The sequence below is a fragment of the Ochotona curzoniae genome, unplaced genomic scaffold (genome assembly GCF_017591425.1).
Source record: "Ochotona curzoniae isolate NIBS_2020 unplaced genomic scaffold, NIBS_Ocur_1.0 contig_2404, whole genome shotgun sequence".
NCBI classification, from domain to species: domain Eukaryota; kingdom Metazoa; phylum Chordata; class Mammalia; order Lagomorpha; family Ochotonidae; genus Ochotona; species Ochotona curzoniae.
The window spans coordinates 3,211,002-3,226,165 of NW_024465451.1; the positions used below are offsets into that span (position 1 = coordinate 3,211,002).

The 15,164-nt window shown below is 49.0% G+C and overlaps 1 protein-coding gene across 2 annotated transcripts in view; it reads right to left on the reverse strand.

The window, feature by feature from the left end:
• YARS1 (tyrosyl-tRNA synthetase 1) overlaps positions 1 to 15,164 on the reverse strand; it is a 34,829-nt gene that overhangs the window by 5,477 nt on the left and 14,188 nt on the right. Inside the window, exons 6-13 of one of the 2 annotated variants that reach the window (XR_005883248.1) lie at positions 11,370 to 11,462; positions 9,098 to 9,233; positions 8,636 to 8,721; positions 5,691 to 5,826; positions 4,014 to 4,111; positions 3,042 to 3,235; positions 2,504 to 2,645; positions 285 to 818 (exon numbers count right to left, since the gene is read on the reverse strand). Coding sequence is in view for 1 of the 2 variants with exons in the window: in XM_040974145.1 (XP_040830079.1) it covers positions 708 to 818; positions 2,504 to 2,645; positions 3,042 to 3,235; positions 4,014 to 4,111; positions 5,691 to 5,826; positions 8,636 to 8,721; positions 9,098 to 9,233; positions 11,370 to 11,462 (996 nt within the window). In the remaining variant the exon portion in view is untranslated. Of the gene's footprint in view, positions 1 to 72; positions 819 to 2,503; positions 2,646 to 3,041; positions 3,236 to 4,013; positions 4,112 to 5,690; positions 5,827 to 8,635; positions 8,722 to 9,097; positions 9,234 to 11,369; positions 11,463 to 15,164 lie in introns of those variants that run through there. The other variant, XM_040974145.1, reaches the window with a different exon arrangement.

The window sequence follows — 15,164 nt, forward strand, 5'->3', positions numbered from 1 at the left end:
GGGTGCGTCAGCTGCCTCACACCTCTTCTTTGCCGAGATGGTCCAGTCCGCACACAGCACCACACAGGCTCCTGAGTTCAGATGGTTTATTAGAATTTCTGCCATCAGTGGTGTTTGAGATGTTCTGTGAATTAGTGCCCAACCCTCTGGCAGGAAAAGCACACTGCTTTTCCATCCTTTCCAGTTCTGACTGGATCGAGGGACCATTCAGGAGTCTCTGTCCCCCAGTGCCAGTCCGCAGGGAAGCAGGCGTGGGGGACACTGCCAGCCGCTTGGAAGACCACTAGGTTCTCTCTTTTCCTTTTGAACCCCACAGTTTCCTGTTGGGGAGAAGCTGTCATTAACCTAGGGCACGCTAGAGGCACAGCTGCTGGGCTGACTCCAAGAAAACCTGAAAACCTGTATTTTTCCAATTACAAGGATGGTGGCATGAACTTTCCCTTTCTTTGAGTTACATTGGAACCAGATTTATCCAGTTGGCTGCCAAGAAAGGAGAGCAGAGCTGAACTTCCTGTTGCCACTGCCCACTCTTCTGGCTCCTCACGCATCCACACAGGACTGACCCAGACACTGGAGAGGGGGAAGATGCAAGCCCGCAACCTGCCGCTTTGGGGTCCTGAGGTGGGCACACGGTGACTGTTGGAGCAAACTGCGGAGACAGTGGACGATGCAGGCCAGTGGGAGAAGGGGGGTGGCCACCAGGCCAGCTAGCTGATGTTCCCTCCTTTGAGCGATTTACAGGAGACGCATCCCAGTTTGGTCATGAAGTTGGTGTGCTTCCACTGTGCTATGCACTCTTCGGAAATCTTAAAGTCAGCCTGGATGGGACAGAAAAGAGAGGGTGATGGCGGTGGGTGATGTGCTCCCAGGAAAAATCGGCCTACTAGGAGTGTGTTCTGGAGTAAGAGAAGACAAAAGCTGGTCTGAAGCACCCTAGTTCATATCTTTTAACTAGAGCAGGTTTATTTTAGGAGTTTACATCATTCTGACATTCTGTTAGTGAAAAACTGGCAACAGCCTCATTGTGTAAGAAGGTTTTAGTTAAATGATGACCATAGTGTGGCCCTCTCAGTATTTAAGAAGATAAGGAAATTGGGCCAGCGTTAGGCCCAAATAACTGGATCCTTGCTACTCCTTTTGGAGATGCAGATGGAGCACTGTTGGGGCCACTTGTGGGATTGAATCAACAGATAGAAGATCTTTCTCTGTTTTCCTCCCATCTCTCTGCCTCTCAAATAAGTAAACAAACCTTAAAAAAGAAATCCAGGCATTTAAAGTTAAATAGAAGGGGAGCCAGTGGTGTGGTGTAACGGGTTAGGGTGCCACTTGCAGTGCTGGCAGCCAACGTGGGCAATGGTTTCAGTCCTGGCTGCTCTACTTCCTATCTAGCTCCCTGCAAATGTGTCTGGGGAAGCAGCACAAGATGGCGAAACTGGATGGGTCCCTGTAGCATGCAGGAGACCTGGAAGAAGCTCTTGGCTCCTGGCTTCAGCCCGGCTCAACCAGCAATTGTAAACCAGCGGATGGCACATTCTCTCTAGCTCTGCCTTTAAGTAAATGCTAAAACCCCCTTAGTTTAGGCAGCGAGATTATAGGTATTGTCTGGTTTTGCAGTGTATCTAGAAACATTTCACAAAGTCAACCTGGCAACCAGGAAAGGAGGGGGTAGGCAGAGCTGTTTTCAACAAGCAAGAGGGTGGGGCTGGGGCAGGCCTCTCTCCACACGCCCTGGAAATACTAAGCACTTGGTATGACGGTGGAGACAAGGTCTTAGCAGCGGAGGCACACACAAGTGCTCCACTCACTGTCAGGCCAGCACTCAGGACAGTGCCCAACTGTGTCCTAGACCTGGTGTTACTGAATGGGGCAGGCCACATGTGATGGTGTCCAGAAGGCAAGGAGAATGAGTGTGCCAAGCTCCACATGGGCAGGGAGAACCCTGAGAGAGGGTACCAATACTGGCTGCACCACTTCCAGCAGCCACACGTGGCCATGGAAGCTATCCCGTCACATAAACTGGGGATGATCTACTAGGGACTGACGGTCACGTGGGGAATGTCTGGGGGCCTCCCACAGTGCTTCAGCCTGTCAGTGCTCAGTGGATTAAGGTCTCAAGAGTATCATGCTCCCCAGAAAGGTCTGGAAGAAAGATAGAGTCCAAGTCCTGCTGGGGGAGGGGAAGCACTGGAAGTTGTGGTACAGTGGCAGCTGTCTGCGACACCAGCATCCCATGAGTGCAGGTTTCAGTCTTGGTTGCTCCACTTCTGCTAAAGCACCTGGGAAGGTAGGGAGGCTGGCCCCAGTCCCAGGTGCAAGTCCCTGCTCAAGCACCTGGGGAAACAGTGGAAGGTGGCCCTGCCATCTGCGTGGGACCCAGATGGAGTTCCTGAGTCCTGGCTTTGGCCTGGAGCAGCCCAGGTTCTTCCCGGTCAATTGGGGAGCGAAGCAGCAGATGGGAAGGATCTGTTTCTCATTCTCGTGTCACTCTTTCACAGTCTCTTACCTGCAGCTTCTCGAAGACTTTCTTCTTGGGCTTGAGCTCTTCGTCTGGCTGGCCCTTCTCATAGCCCTTCACAAATACTCGCTCACCAGGGGCGGAGCCTGCAGGAGGGTCGAGGGGCTCCACCTGGCGGTTCACCCCTTCTCTGGGAAGACCAAAAAAAAAGGGAGGGGGAAGGTTATGGATGACCTCCAGGGGCCAGGGTAGCCATTATGTGGGGACCTATAGGGGACTTAGGGTGGTTCACGGCCAGAGCCCAGGAGGGCCGCATTTACTTGCTGGTGTTGGTCATCACAGGAATCTGGTGCCACAGGCTGGGTTTCAAGGGGAGGGAGGGACTTTACAGCCCATCGGGATGGTATTTGAATCCCGAATTCACCTCTTACTTTTTTGAACACAAAACTTCCCTTTTAACAAAAGGTAACTTTGAGTCAGGTGCTCTAATTCGTAGACGCGTGCAGCACCTCCTAACATTATCTTTTGCCATCGAGGAGACACGCATCCTTGGGCTTCCCGGCCCTCCCCACGGGGCCTCACTCACGTGGACGCGCACAGCAACATGCCCTGGGACTCGACTCCCCTCATCTTCTGGGGTTTCAGGTTGCACAGCACCACTACCAGCCGGTCCTGCAGCTCCTCCTTGGGCACAAACTGCACCAGGCCGCTCACCACAGTCCGGGGTTCGGCTTCTCCCACCTCGATCTTCTCCACATACAGGCTGTCTGCATCTGGGTGCTGCCGGCAAGAGATGGCAGATGGGAGAAGAGCTGAGTGGGGAGCACTGGGGGCCTGGTGAACTCTGACTGTGGGAAAGGCATCTTCTAGAGGCTCCTGGAGGAGAGGACCCTCTGGAGCTGTCCCTTGCCAGGCCCCAGACAGTAAGCAGGAGGAATGGGTCTCCAAGGTGCGTCTTCCTCCTGAGCCAGAGGCCAGATTTGAGGGAAATAACCCTACTTGCTTGCATCAGAGATTAGATGGGCTGGCCTGCTGGGTAGCCAACCTTATGGTGTATGCGCCACTCCAGTCCAGTCCCAGGTGCCTGGGAGATGGGGGACAAGGGATGACTGCTGGCCTCAGTGTCTGAAGCAGCAGCTGTTGTCACGAGAGCTCTGGTGCTCAGGCCTTCAAAGCAAGAGGCCACAGACCTGGCACTCGGTGTACACCCCTCGTCTTGGGATAAGGAAATCCTCCCTTCTCCAAAACTGTCCAAGGGGTCAAAGTGCTGATCCGAGGAAAGCCAGCAGCTCACCCAGACAAGTGGGGAGAAACCAGGCGAGTCCACTGAACGGGGTTGCACAGATACACAGGTCTCCTCTGATGCCCTCCCTGCTCTGCCCAGCTATGAGTTCCCAGATGTGTTCCGTTGCCCAAGGTTCAGAGGTAGCCACTGGCACGGAAAGCCTGATGCTAGGAATCAGACACCTGCGCTGGGAATTGCAATGTGACCTCAGGTGTATTACTTCCAGGCCAGGAGCCTGACCCTATCTGCTGCTCTGGGATATAGTCAAAGTACCTTCTCCACACTGATGATTTTGCCCACACGGATGTCCAGCCGGGATGGGATGACTTCCTCCGGTTCTGAATTCTTGGCAGGGCCTTTGGCCGCTGGCTCTGAAAAGGAGAGGACTCCATGGGATCAGGACTGTCCTACTTCTGCGCAGCAGGCAAGTCGCTGATCCCACTGACGTGGACAGAGCTCAGGCAGGATTTGATGTAGCATCCCCAGAATCAATCCCCCCCCCCCGCCATTTCCAGGCTTTAAAGCAGGGCTGGGAGGCTGGCTCTGTGGTGTAGTATGAAAAACTGCTGCCTACAATGCCTATATGGATGCCGGTGCATCTTCCAGCTGCTCTACTTCCAACACAGCTCCTTGCCAATGCACCTAGGAAGGCAGTGGTCACCCATGTGGGAGACCTGGAAGAGGCTCCTAGATTCTGGCTCTGGTTCAGTCCAGTCTCTGCCTTTGTGGCCATTTGGGGAGTGAATCAGAAGGTGGAAGACCTATTACTCCCTCCCTCTCTGTATAGGTCTTTCAGTTAACTAACCAGACTGGTGCAATGGCTCAATTGGCTAATTTCCCATCTGCAAGTGCCATCATGCCATGTGGGCACCGGTTCATGTCCTGATTGCTCCACTTCCAGTGCCACTCTGTTTATGGCCTGGGAAAGTAGTGGAGGATGGCCCAATGCTTTGGGATTCTATACTCTTGTGGGGGATTCCCAAGGGGGTTCCTGGATTCTGGCTTGAGACTGGCTCAGCTCCAGCTGTTGTGGACATTTGGGGAGAGAACCAGTGGATGGAAGATCTCTCTGTAAATCTGCCTTTCCAGTAAAAATAACCAAATCTAAAACAAAACACCTCCCCCCCAACCCCAATTTATTTATTTAGAAAGGCAGAGTTACAGAGAGAGAGAGGGAGAGAGGTCTTTCATCCATTAGTTTATAACCCAAATGGCTGCAATGGCGTGCGCTGAAGCCAGGAGCCAGGAGCCTTCCCTGGTCTCCCATGTAAGTGGACCACTGCTTTCCCAGGCACACCAGTAAGGAGCTGGGACTTAAACAGTACCCATATGGGATGCCAGTAGTGCAGGTGGTGGCTTAACAAGAAATGCTACAAAATTTGCCCCAAATAAACAAATCCTTAAAAAGAAAAATAAGTAAAGTTGGGCTAATCACCTTTCAGAAGTGAGGGGTCAGATTTCCTTCTACTCTCACCCTCTGCTGTTAGGGTGTGGGGGAGTAGGGCAGTGGGAGCTCAGCCACCTCCAGGCATTCCACTCATGCTTTCATATAGAACTTACTGAGTCTGTCCTGGAAGGGTCCCTTGGAGCTCCCAATGCCAGGGTCTCAGCATCAGGGCCCAAGTGTGAGTGGCTGGATGGCCAGGAGCCAGGCAGATGTACTGGGTGAGAGGTACTAGCAGGCCGGGCAGGGCAGCTGCACCACAGCTGGTGCACATCACCCGTGGTCCACGCCGGTCACTCCCCAGGGCACAGGCAGGGGCCTTGAACCAGCCTTGCAGGCAACACAGTATGGGTACAATGGCCAGCCTGGAACCAGAATGACTCCAGACCCACTCTAGCACCCAGTGGAAGATGATGGTCCTGCACTTCCGACCCCCCGGTTCTTGGGCTCCTGGCCTGCTGCTGGGCTCTCTTCTCCCTGGCTTTGCCTCGCCCCGGCAGGCTTACTTTGCTTTGAGGGATCTGGGTAGGCAGCGCTGGCCAGCTTCTTCAGGGCAGGGCAATTAAACTTCTCTCGAATGGGATCAAGCAGCTTGTTGAGGGCGACTTCAACAGAGTTCTTGAGGTCTCCAGGATGTACAACCTACAGAGGCAAGTAGGACCTGGTGAGCTGAGGCCTGAGCTGGGTGTGGGATGCTGAGTCCTCACATGGAGTGCTATATGATCCTCATGATCTTGTGAGGCAGATAAAGGAAAGCAGAAATAGATTCAGAAAAGCGAACTCACTTTTCCAAAACAGGGACTTTAAAAAAAAATTATTTAGAGGCCCATGCTGTGGTATAGCAGAGTTAAATTGCTGCACGCAGTGCAGGCATCCCACATGGGTGCCGATTTGAGTCCTGACTGGTGCACTTCCAACCTAGCTCCCTGGAAATAGACCTGGGAAGGCAGCATAAAATGATGCAAGTCTTTGGGCCCCCTGCACCTATGTGGGAGACCCAGAAGCTCCTGGCTTCAGTCTGGTTCAATCCTGGTTATTGGAGCCATTTGGGGAGTCAACAACTGGCTGGAAGCTCTCATTCTCTCGCTCCTTTTCTTTCTCTGTAACTGTGCCTTTCAAATAAATAAATCTTTTTTTGAAAAAGATGTATTGATTTATTTATTGGGGGCTAGCATTGTGGTGCAGTTCATTCTTACTTGCTCTATGTCCAATTCAACTTCTTGCTAATGTTCCCAGGAAAGCAGTGAAAATGGCCTAATGCTAGAGTCCCTGCCTCCCATCAGGGAGGCCTGGATGGGGAGCCAGGCTTCTAGCTTCAGCCTGGCCCAGTTCTGGCATCGTGATAATTTACGGGAGGGTCCCAGCAGCTGGAAGTTATCTCTAATTCTGATTTTCAAGTCTATTTTAAATGCAGAGCAACAGACACAGCCAGCCAGCCAGACTACTGACTGACTGACTTCCCAAATGGCTACAAAAGCTGGGCCAGCCCAGGCCAAAGCCAGAAGCCAGGATCTTGATCTTATTCTCCCACGTGGGCAGGGACCCAAGTATTTGGGCTATCTTCTGCTGCCTTAACAGACACAGTACTTAAAAAACAAAAAATAACCAACCAACCAACCAAAACCCCGCAAAACAAAAAACCAGACACATTATCAGGCAAGCTACATTAGGAACAGAATAACTGGGACTCAAATTGGCACCCTGATATAGGATGCCAGTATCACAAGCCGTGGCTTCACTGGCGGCACCACAGCGATGGCCTTTGCCTGTGAATTCTTCGTGCACCTGAGAGATTTTTAGAGGCTGAATGTATTCATTGTTCTCACTCTCCCAGTCCTTCCATTAAACAGAGCTCTGCACTCAGGCAGAGAAATGCTCACACAGGTAACTGGGGGGTGAAAGGCATCATGTAGGAGAATGTGAGAGGAGAAAGAATAAGAACTGAGGAGGGGCCCGGCGCGGTGGCGCAAGTGGTTAAAGGTCCTCGCCTTGCACGCCCGGGATCCCATATGGGCGCCGGTTCTAATCCCGGCAGCCCCACTTCCCTTCCAGCTCCCTGCCTGTGGCCTGGGAAAGCAGTCGACGACGGCCCAAAGCTTTGGGACCCTGCACCCATGTGGGAGACCCGGAAGAGGCTCCTGGCTTCGGATCTGCATAGTATTGGCCCGTTGCGCTCACTTGGGGAGTGAATCATCGGACAGAAGATCTTCCTCTCTGTCTCTCCTCTCTGTATATCCGCCTTTCCAATGAAAAAATAATAAAAATAAATCTTAAAAAAAAAAAAAAAAAAAAGAACTGAGGAGTTAGGTCTGGGTGCAACTCCCAGATAGTTGTACGACCCAAACAGACAACCAGCCCTTGAGGTACTGGCTTCTTTACTTACAAAACGAAGAGCAACAGCTGGGTCCCAGAGTTGGAAGCTGGGTTAAATCACCACATGTGTGTACAAACGGGAGCACAGTGTTGGCACAAGGTGGCTCGTGGAGCAGGCCTAATCCAAGAGGCTCCACATGGGGAACTTTCTGAGAGCTAACATGGTGCTACAGGTGGAAAATTCCACATCTGACGTCATTTCATAGTCAAAATGTGGGCACACTAAAAATACTGTATAAGAACTCTGTGCATGGATCTGGGACCCAACCCCATCTCATGAAGTATATACAGATATTCCCAAATCTGAAATCCTTCTAGTTCTGCACTCAAGTCTGCAGTTTAAATAAATAATTCAGTTTTCCTTCTCATGTCCCGTGACTACCCTTTTATATCCCAAATCTGGCTTGGCAGTATCTTCTAGATATTCTGACAGGATATCCCTTAGGCCCCAGTATCCAGTGCTCACTGATGCCAGCATCGTTGTTTCTCGTGCCATCTCTTCATTTCCCTGAGATTATTTAATTTTTTAAGACTTTTTTTTTTTTAATTGGAAAGGCAGATTTATAGAGAGGAGAGACTGAAAGATCTTCCATCTGCTGGTTTACTTCCCAAGTGGTCACAATGACTGGAGCTGAGCCAGTCTGAAACTAGGAGACCCTTTCGGGTCTTCCACAAGTGCCACAGGTGCCACAGGTGGAAGGGTCAAAGGTCCCAAGGCTTTAGGCCATTTTCCACTGCTTTCTCAGGCCACAAGCAGAGAGCTAGATCGGAAGTGGAACAGCCAGGACACAAACTAGTTGCCCGTATGGGATGCTGGAGCTTGGAGGTAGAGGATTAGCTGGTTGAACCATCACTGTGGCTCAGCCTCTGTTTTGTTTCTCTTGTTTGAATCTTGATTTCATACCTATCCCAGCTTTGTGTTTCCTGCCCACCTAACCTGTGAACGACCTGAGTCTTCATCTAAGTCATTAACACAATATACTCGTACAGTCCTGGAAGGCATCAAGGCGGAATCCTGTGGCTTAGGAGCATACCTGACTGGGGCGAAAGGGAAGGGCTTGTTTTCCCCTGGTATTACCTCATCAGCAAAGTCTTTTTCCAGATCCTGGTATGCGGTATAGGTTTTGTTTCCACCCCATTTCTCATCGCGAAGGATCACAAACTCTGTAAGAAAAAGGGTCCATGCCCACACGCTCATTGGTAACAGAAGTGTCAGCTTGACCCGGCCACACGCACAGCTGTGGGTCTTGTGTGTGTGCTGCAAGATTTGTGATGTGGCGTTTCACTGTTCTTACACTGGAAGGAGAGAAAGCTGCAGACGCAGCGGGTAACCCAGCTCCTGAATCACGCCCGGATTGCTTTTGGAGTCCCTCAGCTCAGCTTATCTCACCCCACCCCCATTAACATCCTCCCACACCCCCTCTGAACCTAGCCATACATTAATGAAGGGGTGGCTCCAACATGGTGGGGAAGAGGGGAGTGTGAGAGGAATCCCCAGCACCACTTGCAGCCCGGGCCTTGGGGAAGACGGCGAGCTTACCGGACTTGAGGGGGAAAAGGACGTGTTTGATGAAGGACAGCACCCCGTTGTTCTCCACGTTGCCTGGCTCACAGAAGGCCTTCTTCAGTTTTTTCTTCACGTCCTCCTTGCTGTCAAGGAGATCAATTTTGGACTCCTAGAAAGTTAGGGTGGCGGGAGGAAGAAGAGGATCTTTCATGGTTGAAAATGACAATATCCTCAACTAATCTGTGAATTTTTTTTTTAATAAAGATTTTAACGTTAAACAACTTTGACAAGAGCAGATATCTGACTGTTTGCTAAGCCTTTTTACAAAGAAGGCAGAATAGAATACCTAAAAAAAGGATTCAGAAAAACTGGCATTCCTACTAAGACATGAGGAGTTCCCGCAAGCATGTGGAAGCTATCCCAGTGTCCCGCAGAAACTCGTATATTCGTGGAAGTCATTGATAGCATGAACCACTTGGAATAATGGACTCAAGTTAGCAACATTTGTGTCATCCTAATTATGAAAACATTAGATCTTTGTTAAAAGCAAACTTATAACTAATGCATTCTGAAAGGTCCCTGACACTGCCCTCAGTGATCAGCCCCACTGGGTGCCATGGCTTTGACTTTTCCCTTTTTATAGATTTACTTCCTGGGCTAGTGCAGTTGGAAAGACAGGGAGTGACATAGATGGTCTATTTGCTGGGTTGATTCCTCAAATGTCTGTCTCAACCTCTGTAATTTGGCCTTTAAAACAAATAAGATTTTTTTAAAGAATGATTTTTTTTTAAAAAATTAGAAAAGTAAATCAGGTTTATGGAGAGAAGGAAAGACAGAGAGAAAGATCTTCCATTTGCTGGTTCACACCCCAAATGACCACAAAGGCCAGAACTGAGCTGATCTGAAGCCAGCAGCCAGGAGCTTCTTCCAGGTCTTCCAGATACAGGGTCCCAAGGCTTTGGGCCATCCTCTACTGCTTTCCCAGGCTAAAACAGAGAGCTGGATGGGAACCAGAGCAGCTGGAACACGAACTGGAGCCTAATGGGATCCTGGCGCTTGCAAGCTGATGATTTCGCCATCGAGTCAATTGTGCTGGGCCCAATAAAATAAATCTTAACAAAAAAAAAAAAAAAAAAAAAAAGAAAGAAAGAAAGAAAGAAAAAGAAGGCCCTTACCCTGTAGAGCCCACTACTTTGAACTCTCTAGACTCTGAAACTTTAAGAAGTCAATTTCTTTTCTGTTTAAATTACTCGGGCCCCAGGTATGCTGTTAAAGCAACAGAAAAGAGATTAAGACACTGGTATTACACAGGATCTAGAACAACTCTTCCTTTTTAGGCAACAGGCTTTGTTTGCCAATTGGGGTGAGTGAGTTTAGAGGCATGTAAGTTCACTGTTTACCTCCCTAATTTCTACACGTGACTGTATATGAATCACCTGGGTCCTTTTACAAAACGTACGACTCACTGGGCTCTATGCAGACCTAATGAATCAAAAGCTCAGGGGGCTAGGCCAAGGCACTTGTGTTCTGAAAAAAGTTTTCCAAGTGATGCTGACATGCACGGTCACGCCTTGGGACTGCTGCTGCTGGGCGGACTGCTGCAGTGCAGGGTGGCAGATGTTACCCAGGCTGAGGGCTGTAGTACTTTGCTGGTCACACGAAAGGAGCAAAAGGAATGAGTGTGTTTCTTTAGGGAGACGGCACTACACGTGCACTTGCCAGTCTCTCGTCACGTACGGTTTGAGAAATCAGAAAGAATGAGACAGGTGCCCCAGTGAGAGTTAAATAACAGCCACCTGATCAGAATCTCTAAGGACAGGATCTGAACAACACGTACTCAACTCTTTATACCTTCGGTTTCTACTAATCCCTCTAGTCTGTGTCCTTGAAGATCAGAATAAAAGGCATACTTTTCCCTGAGAAGACAGTAAAACATTGAAAGATGCGTTCTTTGTCATTCTAACTATATCAAACGACACACTAAGAACCAACAGGTTAAGGAATGCAATGCAAGTCTGGCCCTCTCACCAGTAGGGCTGAATGTATCACAGTGTTATAAACAGAGAAATCACTTCTTCTTCTTTTTTTAATCAGTAGTATTAAAAATGATTCCAAGCACAACTGGATCCCATCAGGACTGGTTCTGGCTCTTTTAACACTCAGCAACTGCTGAAATAATTGGATTAAAGTCCCTCACTGCTCAAATATTTGATGATTCTCGTTAGCCAGGCTGTGTGCTTTGGAGTTCCCAACCTCACCATCTCCTGCTGAAGATGTTTTTAACAGCTCACGGCTGGCAACCCACCTCTTCCGAAGAACTCATCTTGCTGCCGGTCAGTCCTGGGACCATGGGATTCATGAGATGAACCCGCTTCGAGTAGCCAAGTGCAGGGAGGTACTGCGAGACGAGAACACACAGAAGCAGATGTTAGCATAAATTCCATCTCAGGGTCCTGCTCTAACCTGACCAACAATTTAACAGCTAATTCATACTTCCAATCATCTTTCCACTGAATATATATACAGTTTTCGACAGTGACTATAATGACAAAGGTATTTTTCCTACTACTTTTCTTTCGAGATCTTCCACCCACTAGTTCACTCCCTAAATGGCTGCAGTGGCCAGGGCTGGGCCAAGTGTAAGCACAAGTCACGGATTTCTTGTAGGTCTGCCATGCTGAGTGGTAGGGGTGCAAGTATTTAGGCCATCTTCCATTGCTTTACCAGGCATGTTAGCAGGAAGCTGGATCAAAGTGGAGCAGCTAGGACAAGCATCAGCGCTCATACAGAATGCTGCTGAAGAACCTAAATGTTCTCTGTTTTTGTGATTCTGCCTTAATGGCTTGGCTGGGGGCTGTGTGAAGTCCAGGCGTGATAGTCTACGTGACACCTGGCAGGTCACATACGCAGACCACTCTTCAGGAAGGAGGTCCCTGGTGTTTGATAAGATTCACCGCCCTATAGCCCATCAATTTGTATCTTTTAAAAGTTGCTTGCTTCAAACCCACCAATAGAAGCCTGCCAACTTGCTCTTTTTGAAAGTTAACAATTAAAACTGACCAATCATGACTGTATAATTGTATGAAATTGTTCTGAAATGTAGAAGAACCCTGTGCTGTTCAACCTGGGGGCTCTCTCGCTCTTTTTCCTGCCCTGCTGTTCCTACAGCAGCATTGGCTGCAGCGGCCTCTCCCCCTCCAGTCCTGCTGCGCTGGGCGGGGGGTCGGGGGGACGGGGTGGTGGCTGGGAGACCTAGGTTAACCTGAATAAACTGTCCTTTATGCCTTAGCCGACTTCAGACTCGATGATTTTCTGGGAATCTAAAACTGTTATTGTAGGTGGCAGCTTAACCCACCACATGCTACGCCATAATGCTGGCCCCTTACATAATAACACGAATGGAAAATATACGTATTCTATTCATGTTACATTTTAAGGCTACTGGACTTATTGTCCCACCATAAACAGCTACAGAAACTGGAAATACACCAAGCAATCACTTGTTGCCCTTAGAACAGCCAGAGTAGCCTACTTATCTTTGAGAGAGGAGAGGCTTAACCTGGCTTTCTCCCCGAGGGCACTTTTTTCAAACCCAGTGCTAGGAACAAAATTTTATGAGGACAGCAGTGGTCTAAGCAGAGAAAATATAGAGTGCAGGGCTGGCAGGAGGCAGGTGGGTTTTAGCGAGAGAGGGTACCCTCCCTGCTAAGCCTTTTTCACATTTCCCCGTGACTTTGTGGCTGACTCAGCTATATGACTGTGCTGAGATGCCAGGGCACGGCACTGGCTCTGGGAGGCTGGGGACCTTAGCAGAGCTTTTACAGGCCTCACTAGACTGGGCAGACAGACACTGAAGCCCAGGTTCAAAGTCAAGAGGACTTTGGCTGCAGTGAAGACCTCAGAAGGGCCACACCCTAGCAGAGGAAGGGCAAAAGCAACGTAGACGTGTTCTAACAAAGACTAAAACCAACTCCAGCGAGGGCCAAGGTGATAAACAGTAATTTAGCAGGAGCACTCCATAAACACACTGCACAGCGTCCACAGCACACCTATCATCTCTTGGCTACCATTAAAGGAAAAAAAAAAAAGACCAGAAATAGGAAGAAATAAACAGAGCTGTGAGTCTGAGGAAACAACCAACAGTAATAGAACTAGAAACAATCCAGTTATGGGAGCAAGCAGATTAACATAACAAAATAACTGTGATTGGGATGATAAAGCAAATCAGAGGGGAAGACTGGATGAAACAAGTAAAAGAATTAGAAGAGAACTGGGGTCTATTAAAAAGAGTTAAGTTGAAAAAGGCACAATAGTAGGATAAACAGAAGACAGAATTACTGAAGCTGAAAGAAAGGTTAGTAGCAGACGATACTCAAATGGGGGCAAGGTACTGTGGCACAGCCGGTTAAGCTGCTGCTTGCAACATCTGCATCTAGTACTGGAGTGTCAGCTTGAATCTCGGCTACTCTATTTTCAATCCACTTTTCTGCTAATGCATTTTTGGAGGCAACAAGTAATGGCTGAAGTGTTTGGGGCCCTGCCACTGACAAGGGCAACCTGGATGGAATTCTGAGTTCCTGGTGTTAGCCTGGCCCAGGCCGTTGCGTGCATTTGGGGAGTAAACCAGAAGATGGAAGATTTTTCTATCTCTCTGCCTTACAAAGAAACAGAAATTATAAAATAAACTATCGCACATTCTTTATTATCCTTTTTACAGTTCTTCCCTTATTGATGATTTACATATTAGAAAGGCAGATTTATAGACAGAGATAGAGAGATCTTCCATCCACTGGTTCACTCCCCAAAAGTCCATAATGAGAAGGGCTGGGCCAAGCTGAGCACAGAAGCCAGGAGCTTCTTCCTGGTCTCCTAGGTAAGTGACAGGAGCCCAAGGACTTGAACCAGCTATGGTCGCTTTTCTCAGGCCATTAGCAGGGAGCTGGATTGGAAATAGAGCAACAGGGACATGAACCAGCACCCATATGGAATTGCCAGTGCTGCAGGGGGTAGCACACCACAACATCAGCCCTTTCACAGTTGTTAAAAACTTAAAAATAGAGCCCAGTGGCATAGCCTAGCGGCTAAAGTCCTCGCCTTGTGCGCCGGGATCCCATATGGGCGCTGGTTCTAATCCCGGCAGTTCCACTTCCCATCCAGCTCCCTGCTTGTAGCCTGGGAAAGCAGTCGAGGACGGCCCAAAGCTTTGGGACCCTGTGAAGAACCTAGATGTTTTCTGCCTTTTGTGATTCTGCCTTAATGCCTTGGCTAGGGGCTGTGTGAACTCCAGGCATGATAGTCTATGTGACACCCCACCCGACAGGACACGTGACACCTGGCAGGACATCTGGCAGGTCACATAGGCAGACCACTCCTCAGGAAGGAGGTACCTGGTGTTTGATAAGATTCACCGCCCTATAGCTCATTGATTTGTACTTTTTGAAAGTTGCTTGTTTCAAATCCACCAATAGAAGCCTGCTAAATCATGACTGTATAATTAATAGCCTGAAATGTTTAAGAACTGGGGGGCTTGGGCTCTCTGGCTCTCTGGCTCACGCTTCTTTTTTTGCCCTCCCTGCTGATCGTGCAGCAGCCTCGACTGTGGCTGCCCCTCCCGCGCCCAGCCATGCTGGGCTGGGGGAGGTAGCTGGGAGACCTAGGCTAACCTGAATAAACCACCTTTACGCCTTAGCACTGACTTCAGACTTGATGATTATCTGGGGATTTCAAAATCCGGCTCAATATCTGCACCCGCATGGGAGACCCGGAAGAAGTTCTTGGATCCTGGCTTCGGATTGGCATAGCATCGGCCATTGCGCTCACTTGGGGAGTGAATCATCGGACTGAAGATCTTCTTTTCTGTCTCTCCTCCTCTCTGTATATCTGACTTTCCAATACATAAATAAGTCTTAAAAAAAAAAAAACCCTTAAAAATGTCAATGAAGTAGTCACAGGAAATGTCAAGGAAGTAGTCACAGTGGTTAAGAACTTGCATTTTTTTTAACATATTTGTTACTCAATACCATGTCAATTAATTCCATAATGTTGTAAATTGATGTTGATGTTATGTTGTGGCTTTTAATTGATCGGGATGATATTCTGC